General features: G+C 36.4%; 1 protein-coding gene across 7 annotated transcripts in view; it reads right to left on the bottom strand.

Annotated features, from left to right (window-relative positions):
- Positions 1-22,236, bottom strand: part of MIPOL1 (mirror-image polydactyly 1) — a 184,808-nt gene that overhangs the window by 74,502 nt on the left and 88,070 nt on the right. For all 7 annotated transcript variants that reach the window (XM_086891698.1, XM_023927849.2, XM_023927852.2 and 4 more), the window contains exon 9: positions 21,879-21,986. In XM_086891698.1, coding sequence (XP_086747824.1) covers positions 21,879-21,986 — 108 coding nt within the window. The remainder of the gene's footprint in view (positions 1-21,878; positions 21,987-22,236) is intronic.

Here is a 22,236-nt window from a genome sequence, read left to right as displayed (position 1 = left end):
TCAGTCTGAGAAAAGCGAACACAGGCTACGCTTAAAAGTAAGAGCAACTGTATTCTGAAAACGCTGACTCGGATAAAGATATGAAACTTCAATGCAAGATGACAGTACAGTGCTGTGAAAAAACAGGGAAAAAGCAACTTTTTTTGTGCGTGCACAATAAAATAGTATCACCGTGAAGCAATTAAGGTGACTTGATTTTATATATGACACTGAGAAACAAAGATACAAAAACGCATCTGTGTCAGAATTTGAAAACAAAAGGGTGATAAAAACCCAGAGAAGATGGGGAAAAGAGCCATACCAGTAATGCAAGCACTAGAGAAAAAGGCACACAGTGAAAGAACTGTTCAGATTATAAAAAACCCTGGGGGTTCAGATTATTCTGTCCAGATTATAAAAACCCTGAGGCCATGTGCTAACTTTGAACAAGTATCAGGAAAGGAACAGTTTTATGTTGCTACAGATTCTCATTGTCCTTTATAAATGGACAGAAAATACAGTATGTAAAGGAATTTTTAATCTGGTTGAGTAAGGGCAACTTGATACACTGGCAAAAATGATCAAAGGGAAATGGTCTCTCCACCTCTTGAAATTTTTACACCAGACCTAGACATCTTTCTGGAAAGCAGGTTTTAAAACCTCAGAAATTTCTAGGCTCAATACAGTGACAACTGGTGAAATCAATGACCTATGGTATTCAGAAGGTAAACTAAATGACACAAAAATATCTTTTGGTCTTGGTCTTAAGTGTCAGGAATTTAAAAATGATAAATATTCTAAAATGTAAATCTTGTCCATCTTAAATAGGCATGCAAAATTTGTGGGTACTTTTGACCCTGGATTTTTCATGCCTTGGTTTCCTCACCCAGTATGAAGAAAACACTTCTGCAAGAATACATTAAATCATTGTTTATTAAACCTAGTATTCTATAGTATTGAATGCTAGAGAAAATCCCCATGATGGTTGCTCAAAATTCTGTTTTCAGGGAAAGGTTTGAACAGTATCCAGTAAACAAGGGATTGGAGCACATAATGAACAAAGAAGATAAAAAAAATATATTGATTGGCTGTTCTCTGGATACTGTGTGGAGCAGGAATGCAGTGAAATAAAGCACACATGATCCTGTAATGAAAAATGTTAACATACTGTTTCAGGGGAAAGGGGAGTAAATGAAGATGCTTGCTTCAGAAATGCCAGAACTGAGGTTAACTCTTGATTAACTGGCTACCTCAGTGTAGCATTTTGCACATAATAACACTGTACAATTGCGCAAATACACAATACTCATAATTATTGTCTGAATAACCTGCCTTCCTGAAAGGAAGGAAAATGTTCTGATGAATAACTTTGCTGAAAGCAAGGCCATTTGCTTGCTCTATCATGCACTCCTTAAATCCCCTGCAATTTGTCAACTTTGAATGCAATATTTCTCCAGAGGCTACCAATGAGCTTTTCACATTTTGCTCATGTCATCCATTTTCCATTTGACTAGTGGAGACCTGAAGTAATCCTTCTGCTTCACAGAACAACTAAAGCCAACACACAGGAAAATAACAGTAGCTAGGTACAGTTCTTAGCATGGGACAAAGGTCTTTGGGGATGGTCAGGCTCTTGGTGTCTTAGTGGAGTGGCTGAGACACATGAGGAAGAAACAAGCACCCAGACTAGAAAAAGGAAGGATAAGTAAGGAAACCATTGAAGAAAGACAAAAGAAAAAAAAAATTTGAGGATGGGGAATAGAAGAAACTTAAATGATGTTGAAGGTATGGTATAAAATGTGAGAAGACAGAAGTAATAATTTGTATGGAAACATGGGAGAGAAGAATGCAGCTCAATGTACTTTTCAGAGGTAAGTCAAAAGATGGAAAGCACAGAACATAATGCAAGAATAAAAATAAATATTTATTCATATTCCATTTTCTTTTGTGTGAGAGAATTTCTGTGATTTATTTTTACATTTTGCTTTTATGAACCTTTCTGTTTAAAAGTACTTACTTAAACAATGTGAATCTTAAACAATGTGTATCCCCATATTAAATGGGATATTCTTCTGAAGACAAATAAGTGATATTATTCTAAGATTTAAAAATCAGACTCACTTCTCTGACTTTGTTAACATATTTTAAGTTATTTTTAAAATGTTTTTTCAAAGTCAGAAATGCCACTGAATGAATGTTTGACCACAAAAGTGAATGGATTTAAAACTTTTAAAGGTGGTTTTGGTGCCAGTATCTTTTCAACATCAACTTAATTCAATGTCACCTCTTTTAATCTTCACTGCTCCCCCCAAAACTGCCAGGGATCAGTTAATGTTCATGTCATTAGAAACTAATGAAAGGTACAGACTTTAATTTGATAAGTTAAAACTCTTTCAAGGCTTAATGTCATCACTTTAAATGTAGCATAAAAAGAGTAATGGATAGACATGACTGAAGCTCTTCATGGCTGTACTAGCCTTGATAGATTTAAAACTTGCAGTTCAATAGTAGCAACTGGAGGCAGTATTTTTTTTATATAAAACAAGAAAAAAAAAACCCAACCAACCAATCAACCAACAAGTTTATAATGACATTAAAATGTTTTTAATTCCATGGGCAAAAGGATCTCTCTAAAAACAGTGTAACAATCAATTAAGTTATTCTGTACAAGCCTCTCTCTCTCCCAGTCTCATATTCCTTTCAATGTCCACATAAAATTAATGGATTCTACCTATACACTGTACAGCCTTCTACTGAAATACCTCCAGCTCATATATGTAATATTTTTGGTCCATCATTTGGACAGTAGTGATACCCTGTTGCACTGCTTCCTTCTACCAAACAGTAAAACCTACTGATGAAGTTCACCTGAACTTCCCCTTGAGTAGGACATTAGGAGTTCCATAAAAACTGGTGACTGAGTAGAAGAGAGAAACCCCCTTTTGGGTCCAGTCATTATCCTTCTGTCAGATGTGGTTGAAAGTAGCTAAAAATCAAAAGGTGAAAAAAAAAAAAAGGACTGCATAATCATATATCCCTCATTATCTTAGGGAAATGTGGCTAAAAATCCCTGTTTCCTTGATATTTAAAAAAAAAAATTAAATATTTTTCCATATTGAAAGTGTATTAAAATTAAAGCATGTCTCATGCACTGTTCTCTTGAGAAATCATTTCTTTCCAGGAGACTGAGATCTAAAGACCACAGAAGGCTTCCAGTCACATTGGTACACAGAAAAAGAGCAGAACAGTGAAAGGTCATCAAGAAGATGAAGATGAGCCTCTTATTTACAAACCAGGACATTTTTAAACAGTTATTTCCCATGGATTATATATACAATTACTGCAAACACAGGCCTAATGAGCACACATGAACATCTCCATCTCTTTCCCATTCATGTTGAGAGTCTCTGACTGAAAGGTGAAAAAGGCAGATGAATTTTTTAGTTTTTACAGTGTGTAACATGCACCGTTTCTATAAATTAAGTATGCATATCAGTAAAGACTTTGAAGGTGGCAACTTCCTGCACAGCATCAGAGGCAGCAGCTGATGTATCAGGTGGTTAAGAAAGCAACTTCCCAAGATCAACCACTGAGCAGAGAAGCCAAACGCACTGGATGATGTTTACAAATAAGAACTGAGTTGCAAATCTCACTTATTGACATGTTTTAAAAACAAGCCAAATAAACTGTCTGGCCTCCCTCCAACTGGACCTTGATTAAGACCAGGTGAGACAACACCACATGGTCTATGTAGAAACAGACATTCCTCCTCTGAGGATGTGACAGCCCCAGAAAACATGGTAAGAAGTGGTGCTGAGGCTGATGAAAATACATCCTACCTTTAGGATGTTTCCTTATCCCTGGATCATAAAGTGACTAAAGGCAAGATGGTACAAGCAATCTTGCCAGCATACAGGCCTTGACAAAATTGAAGTGGGTGACCAGTGATATATCAGTGGTAGCAAGATATACAAGATCTCTGGTATAAAATATACTCTTGATTAGAATGAAAAAACCCAAAGCTGAAGAGACTGTAACTTCTGCATTTGCCCCTTTTTGGCTGTGTTGTCCTAAGATAGAAGAGTTCTCTCAATATTGATGCTATTACAGTACAGGAAGAGAAAAAGTCCAAAGTCTGGCAAATTTAGGAGGGACACCAAAACCCTGTTTGCAGACTTGCTACAAATGACCACACAAGCCCTTTTCAAGATCTTTATGAAAGTATTCCCAGGTGAGATGCTAGGTATCATGTGTTGATAATCCTAACACTGCTGAACAGAGATAAGCCATCCATGCCTGGTCTGAGCAACCACACGAACAACTTGGTACCCATTTGTGTACAAATCTCCTGCAGGACAATTGGTCTACAGCTCACATAATTATGACTTTTCTTATAGTTACCTGATTTTGTCTTACACTTGTAATGAATGTGGTTATTTCACTGGTACTGTAATACTAAAACTAGATGGTCACAAGGATATACTGAATAAATACATTTCATAAGGGCAATGCCATTTTTTAAGAACATTCAAATTTTAACTGCCAGAAAATTGCTATCTTGAATTTTGCTTTTATTTAACCATCAGTTTTAGAATGAGCAGGGAGTCATTTTAAGGCATGTAACACAGTGAAGAGACCATTAGATTTATAGAGGTCCTGAAGCAGATCAAGACAAGTACTTCATGGGATTTCAATAGGGTTAGATACCTAAAAATCATTGAAAGTCTTGAGAGGTAGGTACCACTCAGACATATTTTGAATGCTATTTCCTATTTGTCTCCTTATCAATACTGCAGTATCGCCTTCAGAAAAACAGTTCTAATGCAGAAAGCTTTTTCTTCCTCTTTCACATACTGACATTATCCAGCTTGATTTTAAAACACATCTACACACAGCTACAGCTGGTAATTTAATAAATGTGACAACTTCCTTATCTTTGAAAAAAATATAATTTAATTACCTTTGGGGCAGTCTGGATTAAATTCTGTGAACTCTTATATCTTCTGTGCCTCCCATTTCTTAGCCAAGGAGCTGGCTTATGTCCTTTACTGCTATGAAAGACTGCTACTCCTATGAGGACTTGGGTGATACAACTGTGCAGATACTCGGGTGAGGATTTACCTCACAAGCTCTTCTCTGTGTTCAGAGTATCCCCCAGATCTGCTTGTAGAATCACTGAAAAATGGGAATGTTAAGGCCCTTACTTTTTGAACACCCCTCCTTGCAGTCAGTTGAGAGTGTGCTGTGTGTTTTGCAGGAGCCAGCTTTGTCAGAGCTGCACCCATACTGCTGTTCCTGCCCCTTGCTGAAGCCATGGCAAGGTGGATGCTCTGCTGGGAACTGCCAAGAAAGATCAGTATGGCATAATTTCTCAGATTATTAGGTTCCTGATCTGAAGAGGATTTGGCACATTCTCAGTTTGCTTTGTCGAGTCATTGTGTTAGAACAACCAGTATTAAAGCAACTGTGCTCTAGTTAGGCTCTGCATCTTGGTTAAGGGGCTTCATATTGCTGATCCCCATACACTAACTTTGTACTTCTTAAACTCACAATTTGAAAAAGAAATCAATCTAGGGGAAAAATCACCTGTGCTCCTGTACCAGCACTGTGTTTTCTTTGATTTTCTTTTGCTTTTTCCCCCACTTTCAGGAAAAAAACCCTGACCTATACTGAATGATCTGCAAAGAAAAACAAATGTAATAATGAAGCACATGCATTTTTATAAACAAGAATGGAACATATCGTCTGAAGTAGAAGGCAGAAGAAATACTGCAATTAAAAACAAACTAGAAAAAGTGAAGGAGGGCTTCTTAAAAAGCTAAGAAAGTTTGTAAAACATGAGCAAATTTTAAAGGTAATACTAAATAAATTTGGAGCAGTAGTATAAAATATGCTTCTAATAAGAAGATGGATATCTTAAATAATGACATATAAATGATTTTCAAATTTTTAAGCAAGTACTGAAATAATGTGATATCTCAGTTTGTCTTTATGTCATAAACTAACATTGCAGAAGGTTAATACACATCAAACACTAGGATTTTATGAAGCAAAACTCAACACAGGAAAAAAAGATGACTTTTTTTTTCAGGGAAGGTAGCAAAGGGAGGGCTGTGCCTAGCTTTTTTTTCTTTTGTTTTGTTTTTATTTTTTTTATTGTTTACTTTTAAATTGGAGCACTGGTTCACTTATTTCCAAATATTGGAATGAAATATCACTTTGCAACAAAAATACTGATTTTTGTTATTATTATTTACCACTACTATTATTTACCACAAACCAACATTAAGCTTATTTTATTTTTGCTAGAAGATAAAGTAGCAAAGATAAAAAATTTAACTTAATAGATTAGGAAAAAAATATCCAGGCACTACCTGATGGACTATAAAAATCTAGAAAAGTTCAAAATGTTTTCAGCTAGGCACAAAAATGCTGTTAATGATTAGCTGCATAACAAGAGATTTATCTCTGTCTTTTTTTCTTTTCTTTTGTGTGTGTGTGTGTGTTGCAAAGGCAACACAGACACACTGCAGGTCTGTCTGTGCCATTCTTAGGCCACTTTCAGGCCGATTGAGAAAAGCTGGAAAGTAAACACAGGTGTTTTAAAACTGGAGCGCTGTCATGGACAACCACAAACACCCTTAACTCTGATGTGGCAACGCCTCTTTCCCGCCCTCTCTTTTTTAAAGCATTACCCAAAAAGAACATGTCGAATGTTTCACCTTTCACCACCTCAAAATAACTTGGAGCTTATAGCATTGTTTGGCAAGTCTCAAGCAAAGAGATCATTTTTTCATTCCTTTTCAGATGTAGCCAACTTCAAATCAGTCACATAAAATAAAGAGCCATTCTATTTCTAATTTTTTTTTTTTTTATTTTCAGTGTCCACTGATTTACCTGCAAGCACTATGTTTCAAGTTGAACACTTCCTTCCTCAAATGTAATTCAGGGTTCCTTGTTTTCATGATTGAGATTCAACTAAAAAGGCAGTGAGGGGATTTTGCAATAACGAAATGAGATTTAATCCAGTGGATAAGAGGATAAATAAAAAACTTAACAACAACAAAAGAGTGCCATAAATCCCCCAAACCAAAAGAATAAACCTTGGGGTTTTTGATTATTGTGCAAGAATATATACAAAACTGAAAAAGTACTTGCTTGTAAATTAGCTGTTCCAGAAAAGAGCACATCCTTTTAACTGCCATGAAGTACTGACTAGGTAGAGTATGGAAAGCAAAAAACAGAACAAATCTCCAGAAATGATGTAGCCCCTACTCCCTTATGCAGGTGGAGAGAAAAAAGTAATATATCAACAAAAATGAAGCAGATACTGACAGTTACAATTTAATTCTGAAAAACTGTTAAACAACACCGAGATGGTTACACTTGGACTGAAACTACAATCCTAGCAACACTCCTCACCCCAAAATACAGAACTGGTTCATAATCTAAACATCAAAATACAGCTCCAGCAAAAATCCTGAAATCTTATACTCAAAGCAGCACAAGCCTTGGAGCTACACCAGCAGCGAATGTACTGCAAACATACAACATCGCTGAAAAGTTAACATACACCAAAATCAGGTCTTACTTATTGTAAAGGATGATTTTTCTTCCCAGCCTCAGCCTTCAGATTCCAGAATGATTTTCTTTTTGACGTAGACGCTTACACACCCCGGTTTCAAAAACCAGACACCAGACTTACTGTGTGTCCTGTGCTCCAACTTAAACAAACACAAACGACTTCATAAGACAGACAGCGCTCACGCATACATTTATTTTTGTTAGGACACAAGTGAGTTTTTTCTTTTTTCCAGATTTTGTCCACTGTGGTAAAGAGATGGTGTTATTTATTAAAGGATCTGTCTGAACAGCCCGCCTCATCCCCTGTTAACTTCACCAGGCATTCAAAAGAGTTCACAATCTTATTAAACAGGCCTCAAGAGGTGACCTGCAAAATTGAACTTTGTACTGAAAATCAGTTATCATTATTTCCTTTAAGCCATTTTATCTGGTTTTTGACAAAAATTATGAACTAATTTCTGTACTTTTTTATTAAATCTAAACAATAATACATTTAAAGCTTGGCCAAGAGAACATAACCACAGCAAATACAAAGTATCAAACTTCTGCCAGCTGCCAGCATCACTCACAGCGTTGTGCATTACCTGACAAATACTTAGAAGAAATCACATACACAAACACACTTATTACCACACTATTTCACCTCATTTGTTGCTATTTCTGGCCTCTGCATTAAGCACACATGACACGAAAATCATATACCACTGAGACTATTACACATAATAGACAAATTAAAACAAACAATATTGTGTATAAATTACCTTGTTCATTGGCTTGCTTTAGAAATACCTTCCTGCTAAAACAGGAGGGATTTATGCTTGGTAAAGCAACAGAATTTAATCTGATCCATTAAAAATAAAAGTACACTAGTACAATAATGGAGAAAACCACTGAACATTGTGATAGCAACAATACAGCGACACCTAAAAAGGGAGAAAAAAGCTTGTTAAAATAACCCTTTTTAAGTGCAAAAATTTTACCACATAAAAAGATGCAGCAATAATGGTGATGTTTACCTGCAAATCTGTGAAGTCTCAGAAATATGTTTTAAGCTAACAAACTGAACTGGGGGAACTTTATCAAACCACTAACTACTATTAAACAGCAGTGACAGATTTATCCCTCAGCACTATGGTGACCTCCTGGCCAAAAGCTAATTTCTCATTCCTCCAGCCTTTTGTATTCAAAGTTATTACTCTTTTACAAAACAAGCTGATTTTTAAAGCAAGAAACTTGAATCCCCATTTTGAGACAGGACAGTGTTTTCATTTATGTCTACTTCACAAGAAGTTGTGTACACTTAGCTTTGGGCAGTTATTTGATGCAGCTCTGGAGAGTAACGTTTTTTTTTTTGTGTGTGTCTTAAAGAACAAGGAGGAGATATAATGTAAAGCTACAAAAAATACTAATAAGCTGTGACAATTGAGTTTTACTTGATGAAACAAACTGGGAAGCTGATTTTGTCCTTTAAGAAATGGGGGAAAGAAACCCCAGAAGAAACTGATGAAAAACTGCTTACTGATCATCTGATTTTACTCAGAGGAATAATAGGTACTTACAGAAGTACCTTCCTGCGTGAGGCTTACTGGATTAGGCCCCAGTTTATGAAAATGTTGTTTCTGGACTCAGACCTGCTATTCTATCTTTCAGGACAGAATGAAGCTTTCAGAGTTTTAAGCTCTAAAGATAGGGGTCAGAAAGGAAACAATGTAAGAGTGTGAAATATGTATGTTGCTCCTACATCAACTCTGCCTGGTAATTTTTCTCTAATTACCAAAGAAAAGAAATATGATGTCTGATGTCACTTTCTTCAAACATAAACACATCTCAGCAAGACTGTGAGTCTTTTTCTCCTAAAAAATAACTGAAAAAACAAAAATGTGAGAAGCAGACATTCCTTTGTGAGGACAAAGTTAATAAAACATTTTATTTGGGAAGTAGACATGATACAACTGGAGTTTGAAGGTGAACTCAGCTCTAATATTTTAAATTTGACAACACTTGTCAAAAGATGTTAAAATTGTTTTGTGGTCCAACAAGTCACTCAGCAAGAATAATTTTTAAGCAGCTTTTCTTTTTGTTTCAGTTAAAATTAAAATCCATGCTGTGTAATCCTTGGAGTCAATCTGTAATTAAGGGGATTTGAAGAGAGACCACGCACTGCATTAATGATAAAATTTAATATCTGTTTTAATACTCTAACATAAGAAAAAACCCTAAGCAACATACAAAAAAGCAATCATCTCCCTATTTTGTGTGAATGCAGCATACATACACCATTACTATGTCTAGCAGTAATGCTGTATTTGATATCGGCTTTTTGTCTCTAGACCAAATGTTTCAGGATTTAGCATCTACAGAGCTTAAAACGTCATCTGCTTGAAAGCTGGCACCCAGATTCCACAGGCTAGATAAACAGATTTTATTTTATCTAGTTTGGAGAAGGAGTGTTTTTGTTGTTACTGTTACACAGCAATTCCAAAGGGAAGGAGCTATCAACAGCATTTCCCGGGTTTCAGTCCCTTTCTTCCCAGTCACTCAGCCACTCTATCCTCCAACAATTGCTACTCAGTTGTAAGAAATAGGAACAGATAACCAACTAAAACCAGTCAATTTTATGTTATGTTCTTAAATGGTTAAAATCCTTCAAAAAAAACCCAACTTGGTATACTAGGTTTCTCCTCCAGACTAAATGCAATGAAAAGGTTTGATATCTTCAGTTCTTTGAAATTAATCTAAATGACAAGTAATGTATTCAAATAATTTACTTGGAGTAAGCACCACTGAAAAGTAGAGCAAACAGAGTTCCATTTTTAAACTAGAAACCTGTGCTAAATAGTTTCATCTTTTCAGAAGATGGGGTAAAGGATTACAGATCTAAAAAACTCACTAAGAAACATAGTTAAGGTAGAGATAATCTTAACGAGCTTTAGTGGGGAAAGGTTTTGAAGGGATATGTTTCTCTATTATCCTGAGAAAGGACAATAGATTTTTTAATGTTTACATCAAGGGTTTTTTCCTGTTAAAATGTCTCCTGGCCTGAGCTCTTGTGAAAGAACTAGCAAAGCATCAAGGTACTCTTACCAGGTCTTGTTGTATCATGTAAAACAGCTAGTTTATGAAAACAAATTTTAACAGAACTTCCTCTGATCTCTTTCTATTTCTTACTAGTCTACATGTGCAAAATACCCTAAAAGGCTTCAGAGATTTGGGACATAGTCCCATTAAGAACACGTGGAATTCACAAGGTCAAAGCAAGAAAGCATCCATTTTTTCCTCAAAATTTAGATGCTATAGCAATAACTATTACTGTCAGCAGAACTAGACTCCAGCAGTCACTGTGACATGTCTGTGTGCACAGAATCTGCCCTATAGACAGATATGTACAAGATCAGCTTCAGTGTTTGGAAACCGGGTCCAAATGCTACTGCTAATGTAAAAAAAATAGCTGAAATGGTATTGATTTTTTAAAAACAAAACCTCCCAATTTTCAATGTGTGGTCAAAGTATTTGTAAACAATGAACTCTATGTGCTAGTCATACCATGACCACCAACTTAATAACACCTGCAGCATAGCAGGTATTCCTTTAATAAACAAACAAACAAACTAGCATTGAAATAATCATCTTGACTATGATCCACAAGGAAATGGGAAATTTGTGAAACTGGATGGAATCTAAATGCATCTAGTAAAACTGAAAGATGACATCTGTTCTTCAGTGGAGAATTGGTTCTGGAAATGAAAAATCCAGCATCAATCTACACTCTTAATTTTCAGAAAATTAAGCCCCTGAAGATTTCTTTACATATGTAATCTAACTAAAAATGATATTTTGGTCTTTGTGTTTAATTTTAAATTGCAAATTTGGCTGCTCAGTAGCTTAATACAATCACCAATACACATTAATACCATGTTCAAGCAATGTAATATACACTTATTCACTATTACACAACTGCATTGCTTACTTCAGCTTCCTACCCAAAGTTTAAAGACAGATCTTTTCTCATTTTACCTCTCCATTCCTTTTTCTTTGTAAGATATATATACCTTGCCATTAAGAGAGGCTGAATTTTGGAACAGATGACTGAATTTTGGAGGCACAAAAAAATTAAAGTTTTAATTGCAAACACAATTTGAAATCAGATGTTCTTTGAGCTTTTTCAGTGAACAATTCCTTTTTTCTGCAATGGTAACGAACAATTTTGATTCAGCTACATGACAGAGCTAGTCATGCAGTGTTTCTAAATATTAAGATAAACCTAATATATGCTGAGTTGAAGTCTTAATAAATTGATATACTTCTGCTGAACCTTACTTTACACATTGCAAGACTTCAAATAATTAAAAAACATGTCAAATCATGTGTCCAGTTCTATCTGTGCTTGTGTTAACCCTGAATAGGTAGTACACCAGGGTGTCTGCACAGGCTTTTTTTAAGGTTAAGGTCTGGAAACACAGAATTAGCAAATTATCAAGTTTACTACTTGACCTCTAACATACAGCTCACTCCACTAAGGCTGACTCCTAGAGAAAAGCCCAAGTCCAGATACCACTCCAAAATACAAATCCAAAATGAGGAAAGCCATGGAAGACAGATGAGAAAGATTTTACTCCACTGAGCCCACTTTTATAGAAGGAAAAAATTTCAAAATAAATCCTCATCCACTTTTATTTCTGGTCCTCAAGCATTTTCTTGGTGACCTGCATATTGCTCGGGTAGAACTGCACACCTACTGCTCAACAGGAGGACATCTCTTCCTCTTGGCAACCTGATGGTGTGAACAGCAAAAGTCACTTCTCCATTACATCTCTGTGTGGCCACTTGCATGGAAGTCAAATCAGAACTTTCCTCTTATTTATGGGCAAAAGAAGCACAAGTGCACTAACATCAAAAATGTGCCTTTGCACCAGACCAGATAAATAGATGGGAATTAAACAGGATAGGCAAAATGATTCCTGATTCATCTGAGCAAGTGATGGCAAAGCACCGAGCTGCACTCTTCAGACATGGACATTTTTGGATTCATCTCACTCTAAACCTCTAAGGTGCTCACCTGGGATCAGGAGAGAAATCCAGACTGCAGTAAAACTATAAATAACAACAAACATGTAGGACCTCAAAGCTTCTGAATCAAGGCCATTCTGCAGCTTTAAAACCATACCAAGACCTAATGTTTCAGTGTCTTCCTTCAGCATTTGCCCCACTTCTACTCTGCAGCACACTTCATTTGATTTCTTGTATACAAAATGCTAGGAAAGGGTCCTCCAATTCTGAACAGATATTTGGATACACTTAAACATACAAAGGCCAAATATTCCTTTTTAGTAAATATCTAAAATTCTGAAATGTTTATATTGATCCTTTATCCTATCTTTGGTTTCCTGTACCCAAGATCTAAAGTAGATTCTATCAATTCTGAGAGGTGCTTCAGATAAGGAGGTCATGGATGGGTCAGAGCAAGACCTTTGGTATTTAATGACCCTGTAGGTTGTCTTTTGCACAAGAGCTTAGGTTACTACCTTTTATATGTTTTATTGAAGGACAAATAACTCGCATGTCATCATGCATCCAGGCTCAAGATTTTGTTTACAGTTGCTGCTCAAACAAAAGAGGATCATTTTCTTTTGCAGCATAAAAAATGAAGAGTGTATGGTATGACACTGAAACAAATATTGAAAATTAAGATTTACCCCACTTCTTTCCACATGCACGGATAACAGAACTCATATGGAGAAAGAAACAAATTAATGAAATAAAATATAATGCAGAACCATGATACTCCTCCTCTTCGTTCATGAGGTTTGATATCTCATCTCCATCATCATTTAATACATTTAGTATCATTTAATACCTTCAAGAAAGAAAAAACTTGGCTAAATATTTTTGGTACTTTTTAAATTTTACTATGGTACAATGCTGATAGATATTTTGAAAACTGTGCCAATGCAGATTAAGCATAATATTAGTAGAAAAATGATGCTAAAGCAACCTTTAAGCATTGCAGAAAGTAGTTATTTTTTTTATGTACAAAGTAAGTTCAGATTCAGAATCTCTGAATTTGGTTTGGAAATGTGTTTCATAGTATCTGAAAGTGGCAAATGAAGGAAGGAATCCTAGTTTTTTGTAGTAAGTCTGATACATTTGGCTTCATGATTGCTTTAGAATTAGATGAACATATGGCTGTAACTCCTGATCCATGTAATCCTGAAATGAAGGTCCATACTAGTAGGAAAGTAAAATACTTTTTTTCGCGACTGTTTGAAGTGCAGCAATATGACACCTCCTCAGAACTCACAAAGGTTCACAGTAGTACTACTATTGACATGGTATTGAGCAGAAGGAAGGAAAAATGAACCCAGAATTGGGGTGACAAATTATACCATTGGAGATGGCAACAAAGATTATAACTACAGTTAGAGTTTCTGATTTTGTAAGAACTCACCTTTCCCTGTAATCAGAGAATCATCACAGAATCGTAAAGGTTGGAAAAGATATCTATGGTCAAGTGCAACAATTAACTCAGCACTGCTAAGTCCACCACTAAACCATGACTCTAAGTACCACATCTACACATTTCTGAACACATATAAGCAGCTTTCCTAACATGACTGTAGTTTCTACAGTATGTTTTGCATATGTATCAGACTCTGTGATTCTAATTTACAAGATACTGATGAATTTCAGTGTATTTTACAACACACCATTTTTTAATCACAGGTTTAAGGCATAGCTGTCACCTCTGTGGAGATAAGGAATTAAAGAGCAGGTAGGAGACAGCTTCATAATTGTCCATGGGATACCTGCATAGTTTGTTTCATCTTCTACAACTTAAGAACATCTCCTTATTTCAGAATACTTATTTATAGAATACATAGATTTGAGATCTGACCCAGGCCCATAAACTGTTCCAGTTTTGCAGTCCTTTAACAGAGTTTAGACAAAAACCTAAAAATGCTGCAGAACACTGAAATGTAGCACCCCTCAAACTGTAAGACCAAATGTCAGTGTAACTCAGTACAGAAAAAGCTTGCAGAAAGTCAAATGTATCAATCAAACAGTGCTAAAACATTAACTACCAGATGGGAGGAGACTAAGAATGGTACTGCATTTGTGAACAACTTTCTTTCAAAATCTATATAACTAAATAAAGCCTACTACCTAGGTTTGATGGCTAAAAAAACCAGTTGATAAAACTGGTCCCTGATTCTAATACTGGTATATCAAATTTCTAATTCATGGTCAAATACACACACTAAATTAGCCCATAAGGGATACACATAATCAAACTGCTACACCCCTAAATATATGACAGCAGATGAAGAAGAAACCCTTTGAGGCATCCCATGAGGATCTCCAGCCCTGAATGATGCAAGTTGGATTAAAAGAACAATTGGGTTGAAGGAAACTTCAAATGACTGCTTGAAAGACCACTCAACAAGTGCTCACATTTTTCTCACTGTAGGATTATATGAGTTATTTTCTTCCTCTCCAGAAACACAGTTAACTCGACAGGCTAGCTGTTAGAGTCTGGAGCAATAGCTTTTGGAGACACTGTAACTTAAAGAGAAATGAATGCAGAAAATTATTATCCAAGTGGAACATGGACAGAATTACTTCTGCAGGAGTTTCTGTGGCCTGATTTTAGTGTTCATTCATGGCGTGATGCAGCAGCTCACACTGATATCCTCTGAGGTGTATGGTGCTATATAATAACACCAAGCCATAAAGTGACTAATCATCTAGCATGGATAAGAGCTGAACAGACATGTGTCTAACCTCAGTGACATACTTTAAGACCTTGTGATTAAGTGTTTCTGGGTGCAGCAAAAGCAAAGGCTTTGTTCAATGCAATTAAGATTGCAACTGTGTCTACCCTGTCTGATAAAGTGTCTAGGAGGCAGCAACGGAAGAAAAATGTCTGTGCATTCTTATTCACGTCCAGGTTGTCAGCGGCATGCTCCAAGTTTTACTACTCTTTTATTTTTACCTCCACTATGCAATTAAAAGCAATTTAAGCATCAAAACTTCGTCAAACCTCCACTCTAAAACTTAATAGTGATCTCATGTGCTTTATAACAAATTTTATTGACGGGGTAGCAAATTTTTCTCTCACATTGCCCAGGCATTTAAATGAGGGCACATCCTGTGTTAGGACAGGTACTAGCCAGAGAAAGGAATTCATTATGGTTTTCTATAAGCTGAACAATTCTTCTGAAAGCTGAGTAAGAGAAATCCTTCTTAGGAGATGAAACCGAAACAGCTCTGAAACAAAGTTAGAAACTGCTTCTTACTTTGAAAAATCCTGTTGTATTTTATCCCCATGTAAGTTATTGGAAGAATAGCATGCAGAACCTTTCAGGGTTAGCTGTAACAATTTACTATTTGCTGCAGATAACCTCCAAGAAGCCTGTTAACTATTCCCATTGGTCCTGAGGTGTTCCTTTAGTTTCAGAAAAACAGATACAGACCGTAAGTAAATGCAAGGGTACAGTGTATTACCTCTCACTGAGAGACTCATCTGCAATCTACTTCACCCCTTCCATTTCCAATATGAGCTGGCATTCTATCTTCAAATGCACCCATAAAATCATCTGCAAATGTGACAGCAGTCCTTTTTTCTAGATAGCAGCACATGACATCCAGGATGAAAAGCATGATCGCTTTTGGGGTAACTCCACAAAATGAGCTCTTCTGCTGAGCTTTCACAGGTTGCTGCTTTGTTAGATCCAGAGGGGACCATGAACACAGGCCAGAGGAATTCATAACTAAATGTGAGAGAAAAGGGTGGATTGTCCAACATAAGAATATTGCTGAGGTGCTTCATTGAAAAAAACCAAAACCCAACCACTCTAAATAAAAAGCGATCTGTACCAAACAATAACACCATACGGACAGCTGGATCAACACCAACTTTTAAACTCTTCAGTGTCTAGTTACTTTGTAGCTAGGAGCTGAAGAAAGGTGTACCACCCATCTCACCAGGGGACAACACAGCCATTCATCTGTTAGCTGCACCATCCAGGCAAACCAGCAGCTGATTTCCATCAGCACTGCAGTGACTCCAGCACAGCAGTCACAGCAGCTGAAGGTGGCAGGGTGGTGCTCTGGATGTGGCTGAGCCTTGACACACTCCAAACGCACATTCCAGCTCTCCAGTGAATTAACGTGTACCCCATGTAAAATTATATGAAAGGATGAAATTAATAACTATTAAAATGTAAAAATTATATGCTGAACTGGAACTTGAATAGATCTCTTCGATCTAAAATCTCTTGGTTTCCCATCACTGATTCAGAGATGTTTCCCTGGATTTAATTTCAAAAGCATGTTGAAATCAGAGGCTTTATAGCCATAAACCAGCTCTAAACTTCTAAATTTATGTAACTTCAGCTCTGAAGCACCAAACCTAACACCACTCAGAATTACTTAGTTTTTGCAAATAAAGGCCACATCATCTGAAAGACTTTTTTTTTCAATGGTTAATATTGTATACCTCAATAGCATGAATAGCATGTGCTTTTCAACAGTAGCAAACATTTTATACTTCATGTTAAAACTTTTGCAAATTTTTTTATGCTCTTATAACAGAATGTCTTGTGATGATGCCCTTCATGGATGACAGGTTGACCAGTCAGCTGAACTTGTTTCTGTGGTTGATGTTGTCAGGCAGGTATGGAACAATGATTTCTACTCTAAGAATCTGGGAAATTCTGGGAATCAAAAAGAACTTCTTACAATTTTTCAAAGGCATCAAGAAATACTTAAATTAAGTATTCCAGAGTGGCTTCTTCCCAGGTATCATCATGGGAATAACTACCAAACTGCTGTGCATTGTGGATTTCCTGCCCTTGACCTGATTCTTACATGTCAGCAGAAAGCAGAGAGATGACCCCAGGCACAGCTGCTTTATGACACTACTGTAGACAAACTTCTGATGGCTCCTTCAGGTCACTTTCTTGGCTCTAACTCTAAATTTATTATATTCTTAAAAAAACTAAGAAAACATGTGGGATAAATTCTACAAAAAAATCACAACTAAAAAGAAAGGCATACATCACAAAAAAGCCAATCATAACAAAAGATGTAACATCTCAACAGCTCTGAAGGAGATTAATAACCCTTACAAGTTCTGATGACATCATAATTGGATGGAGTAACCTCATTCAGTCAGTAAAGGGCACCTGATTTGTATATCACCATGAAATAGTCTGCTTATTTTCAAAAGTTTGCCTTGAGAATAAAATTAGTATGTCTTTCTAATCTTTAAAGTAGATTAGTAGCTGCTTTGAGATAATTAGAAATGACAAAATGAAGAAGGCCTGTGGAAAGAAGAAAAAAAGTTTCCTATCTCTATTTCAGTCAAATCCAGTTAAACATTTTCCATGAAATTTCGCATTAAGTTATTGGTTTCACAAGAATTATTTCCTATTCCTCTTCAACTAGTAAAGAGGACATGTACACTGGCAAAATTTTTACTTTTCTTTAGAAAACAATGTATTAGTGAAAATTCTGAATTCGAATATTACACGCGGCAAAGCGAACAACAGGAAAATGAGTGAATATTTGAAAAATAATGAAAAAGTAGCAATTCTTTACTTTTCTATGTTCAATTGAATCACTTGTTTCTGTGTATTATGAGAATACATTTATCAGAATCAGTAGAGACCAAATGGTAATTATGCAAATGAATAATCAAAGCATATAGACCCTGCCACATTAGCAAAAATGAATAATCTTACATATAGACCTTGCCACATTAGAACTGCAAAGCACTCTCAGATCTTATTTTATGAAAATGTACTAAGAGTGCAAATGTATAGGCCCTTAGGAAGCAATTATCCCAAAAAGATTTAGCTATAATTCAATGTGAAATATAATAAGAGATTTTAAAAAATGGTTTCACAAAGAAGAGGATTATTTTACTTTAACTATGGAAATAGGGGCCCACATGCTTCTCTGCATGACCTCTGTGCAGCTGTGGGCACTGCCTGGAGGGAAGATTTGAAATTGGACTTTTCAGTCAATTAATACAATCCCCTATGACCAATAAGAATATTATAACAGGGGTGCCAGTTTGGCATTGTGGGGTTGGATGGCCCATAGTACTATAAGGAATTTTCTATGCAATAAATACATTAAATATGGAAAATTTAAATCACATACCTCTAATATGTAGGCAGAGATTCATTAAGAAGAGCTATCTTACCAAGATGTTATATGGCACAGTAAGATGAAATAGCATGTTACAAAGTGCACTGCATGCCTTCTGTGTGATACAGTTTATTTCTCACATTATCCTCAGGTGTGACATGGAATCTAAATCTGCAAAACCAAAAATCTGAAAAGGAGTGCTTATATCATCCTTTTGATTTCCAGATCCTGAACCTAGCCAAATTATTGCTGCCACCCATCTCCCATAGTTATAATGTGTCTCCCTGCCTCTTTGCCTCACTCCTGACTATGGATGGCTACTCCCTCAGTGAAGGGTGGCAGAAGCCCTGTGAGTTCAGATATCAAAAAATAAATCTGAAACCTTGCAGCTCATTTTACCTAATAGACCCTAACATCAGTGGAATGAAACAGATTTCTTGTGGATTAGTCTTACACTTTTTTCCTTCCAAGCAACTCACTACTGTGAGATGATTTTAAAAAGTAAAAAAGAAACCAAAGTAGCCATTGGGTTTTGTTCTTAAGTGTGTTTCAGCGTCCCACAGAGGTAATGATCTCATCTTTTATCACAAACTTTCACACCATCCTTAATCTAGCTGATCCTGATTACCTTATTTTTATCCAGTTAAGACTGCAAATATCCCTGCACCACAACTGATGTTTACACTTCTGTTTCTCCCTTAAGAAAATCTAAAGCAGATCAAATTCCTCATCCTGAGGATACATCTTTGGCCAAACTGAAAAAACAGATTGCCTCAACATTAATTAAGTGTAAGAGAATAGGGAAAATTACAGTTTTCTTTAAAAAAACAACTACCTTGATACAAACTGTCCTGAACAGTCTCAGAAGAAATACCTGGACTCCTTCTGCTGGACAGGTTAATAATACCTGTCATGCAAGCACAGTTCCCCAGCTTGCATGTGGAGGTGGTTAAAATAAATGTAATTCCTTGGATTATGGTGACAATAAAAGTTGAGTTGATATTTACCCTGTACCACAGAGACAAATGATGTGTCCTATTTCTCTGAAAATGGTCAGATGTCCAGAGGGTGCTCTGAAGTGGAGAGGGGGCAAGACGGGATGCTTGGGTCTGTGCATGCACTCTGCATGCAGCCTTGCAAGAGCTCCTGTGCATACAGGAGGCAGGAGGTGACAGCCAGGAACACGAGGGTTTCATAGGGGACGTGTGTGACCAGTCACAGAGCTCTGATGTTTCTCTGGGAGCTGTGCCCCTGACAGCAGCAGCAGCGCCCCAGGCACCTGTGACCAAACCCACTCCTGAGCGAGTCACTGACATGACTTTCATCCTTACCACACATCAGTTTTCCAGGCTGTGGCTACACTAAAAGTGGGTGATAAGCTTTTCATTTACATGAGGTCAGGATGCACGCTCATGTGCTGTATATCGAAGCTAACTACTATTGGCAATATTTCATTGGGGCATTTTAAAGTTTTCAAGGTCAAGAATACAACTTGGCCTTTTAAAAAATATTCCAAAGGACCTGTGCTCACTGTAGGCAAAAGTAATATAAACTGAGACAAACTCTACCATGTTACAATATTAAAGAAGTTCAACTTTAAAAAAATTGAAAAGTGGTCTTTTTTTTCCTCCCCAGACTCTCATCTCTAAGAGACTATGATCAATTAACCTTTAACTTTGAAAAATAAAAAAATTCCTGTGACAGTCAGAAATGAAATTCTTTAAAGATTAGGTGCTGGGAGAGCAATATCAGGCTTAGAATGAAATCCTAGTAACGCTCTGAACTATCAAATCACTTCTTGCTCTGAAAATATAATTATTCTCTAAGCGTTATGTCAGACAATATTAAATGCAAAAAGCGTAGCTTAAATAAAACTTTTTTCTAGCAGAAAGGCTCTCTGCACAATATTTTCAATGACACAGAAAAAAATGAGCCAGCATGCAATTAATGAAAAACAGTACTATGTTCAGTAAGTAGCATGACTGGGAAGCACTAACTTTTAGTGACTCCAGATTTAAAACAATGCTGTTACTGCAGTCAGAACATCCCTGAATGTTTATGATCTCCATTTCTAGTCATCTGCTTTCAGTATTTCAAATGATTTTGCAGCATTCACCGTAGATTTTGACGGCAATTATAAACCCATGGAATATACAGCATTTGTGTGGCACACAGCCTCTCTCCCTTTATTATTATTATATGTATTATTTTTCTTACTGAGAAATGTCAAAATACACAAGGATTTACTTTTATTCTTATAATTTTCTTAGGTCAAGTTGTTGTATGTATAATGATGTTTCCCAAATTAAAAAATTAAAAAAAAAAAAAAAAAGAAGGAGGCAGAGGATAATCTATCTATCTATAAAGGAGATACCTTTGGATCTTACTGTCTAAATCAAACAGTTTTAAAATGACAGCACAGTATAAACAGAGTAACTTCTGTATTTGTATTGTATCCCCACTATTAAAAGAGATTTTTAAGAATAAAGTGGCTGAAGAGGTGTGCACATCTTACCTGGCACAGTCTCTTATCCTGGCTAGCGGTGAGATTGCAGGGTATGTAGCTATCAATTCCACTGACATTACAATTTCCCTTTCTCAAAGCAGCAATAACCTGTCACTTTACACTGTCCTTTCTCTGACCCTCTCCTGCCTCTCTGCTCATTTTTATTCTTATTGACAAGACTTATTATTCCTCCTCCCAATTCCAAGTAGCTACCCTTTTGCAAATAGTAGTATCAACTATGTGGTCACTAGTAGTATCGGTCAACAATGTTATTAATATAGCACACACTGCTGGGAGCAGATCAAACAGCCATGCTTTAAAATATTAGTTTTCCAAAGGTACCACGAGGCAAATAGTTGCAGTTTTCATCACCTTATACAATGCAATATTGCAAGGACAGATCTCAAGAATTTAGTGCTAATTACTAGCCCAATAATTTGGAGGATATGATTTTTTTTTTTCCTTGTTGCTTTCATACGCAAAATAAAATAAAACCATAACAGAAGGGTGCTGTATCTGTGTTTAAAGAAGCAGTTGTTGGCAAACACCATAGCTCACTTCTGCCGAAATGTACACAACTGATATATGCAGCCCAGAAAGCTGGCACCAGGGGCTTACAACCTTAATTTGCCTGCAAGAAGAAATGGAGATTTACCTTCAGAGCACGTTCTTGATTGTTTTCAGCAGTCATATGTCTCGTGTTGTTTGCTGAAGTCTGGTTCTGCTCTTTCAGATGATGAAGCTCCTGCTCCAGCCGTTTGCACTGCAACGAGGAAAGAATCCCATTAAGTAGAGGAGTGTGGGCATATTTTTTTTCAACAAGCCAAACGACTTAACGTAAATAACCCCATCACCATTTCTGCAGTAGTGAAAGCATCAGACAAAAGCAAGTTACAATCCCAGACAGTACTAAAGCTACATTTTTAAAATGTGTATCTTTATTCAGTTTCTTCCCAGTCCAATAGTATGCCAAAAAAGCTATATATCAGCTAAGATATTTATCAGAGTGCTGG

This window comes from Cyanistes caeruleus, chromosome 6, assembly GCF_971803275.1.
Source record: "Cyanistes caeruleus chromosome 6, bCyaCae1.hap1.1, whole genome shotgun sequence".
NCBI lineage: Eukaryota > Metazoa > Chordata > Aves > Passeriformes > Paridae > Cyanistes > Cyanistes caeruleus.
Note: the sequence above shows the minus strand (reverse complement) of the source record. Positions and strands in the feature narration are given on the sequence as shown.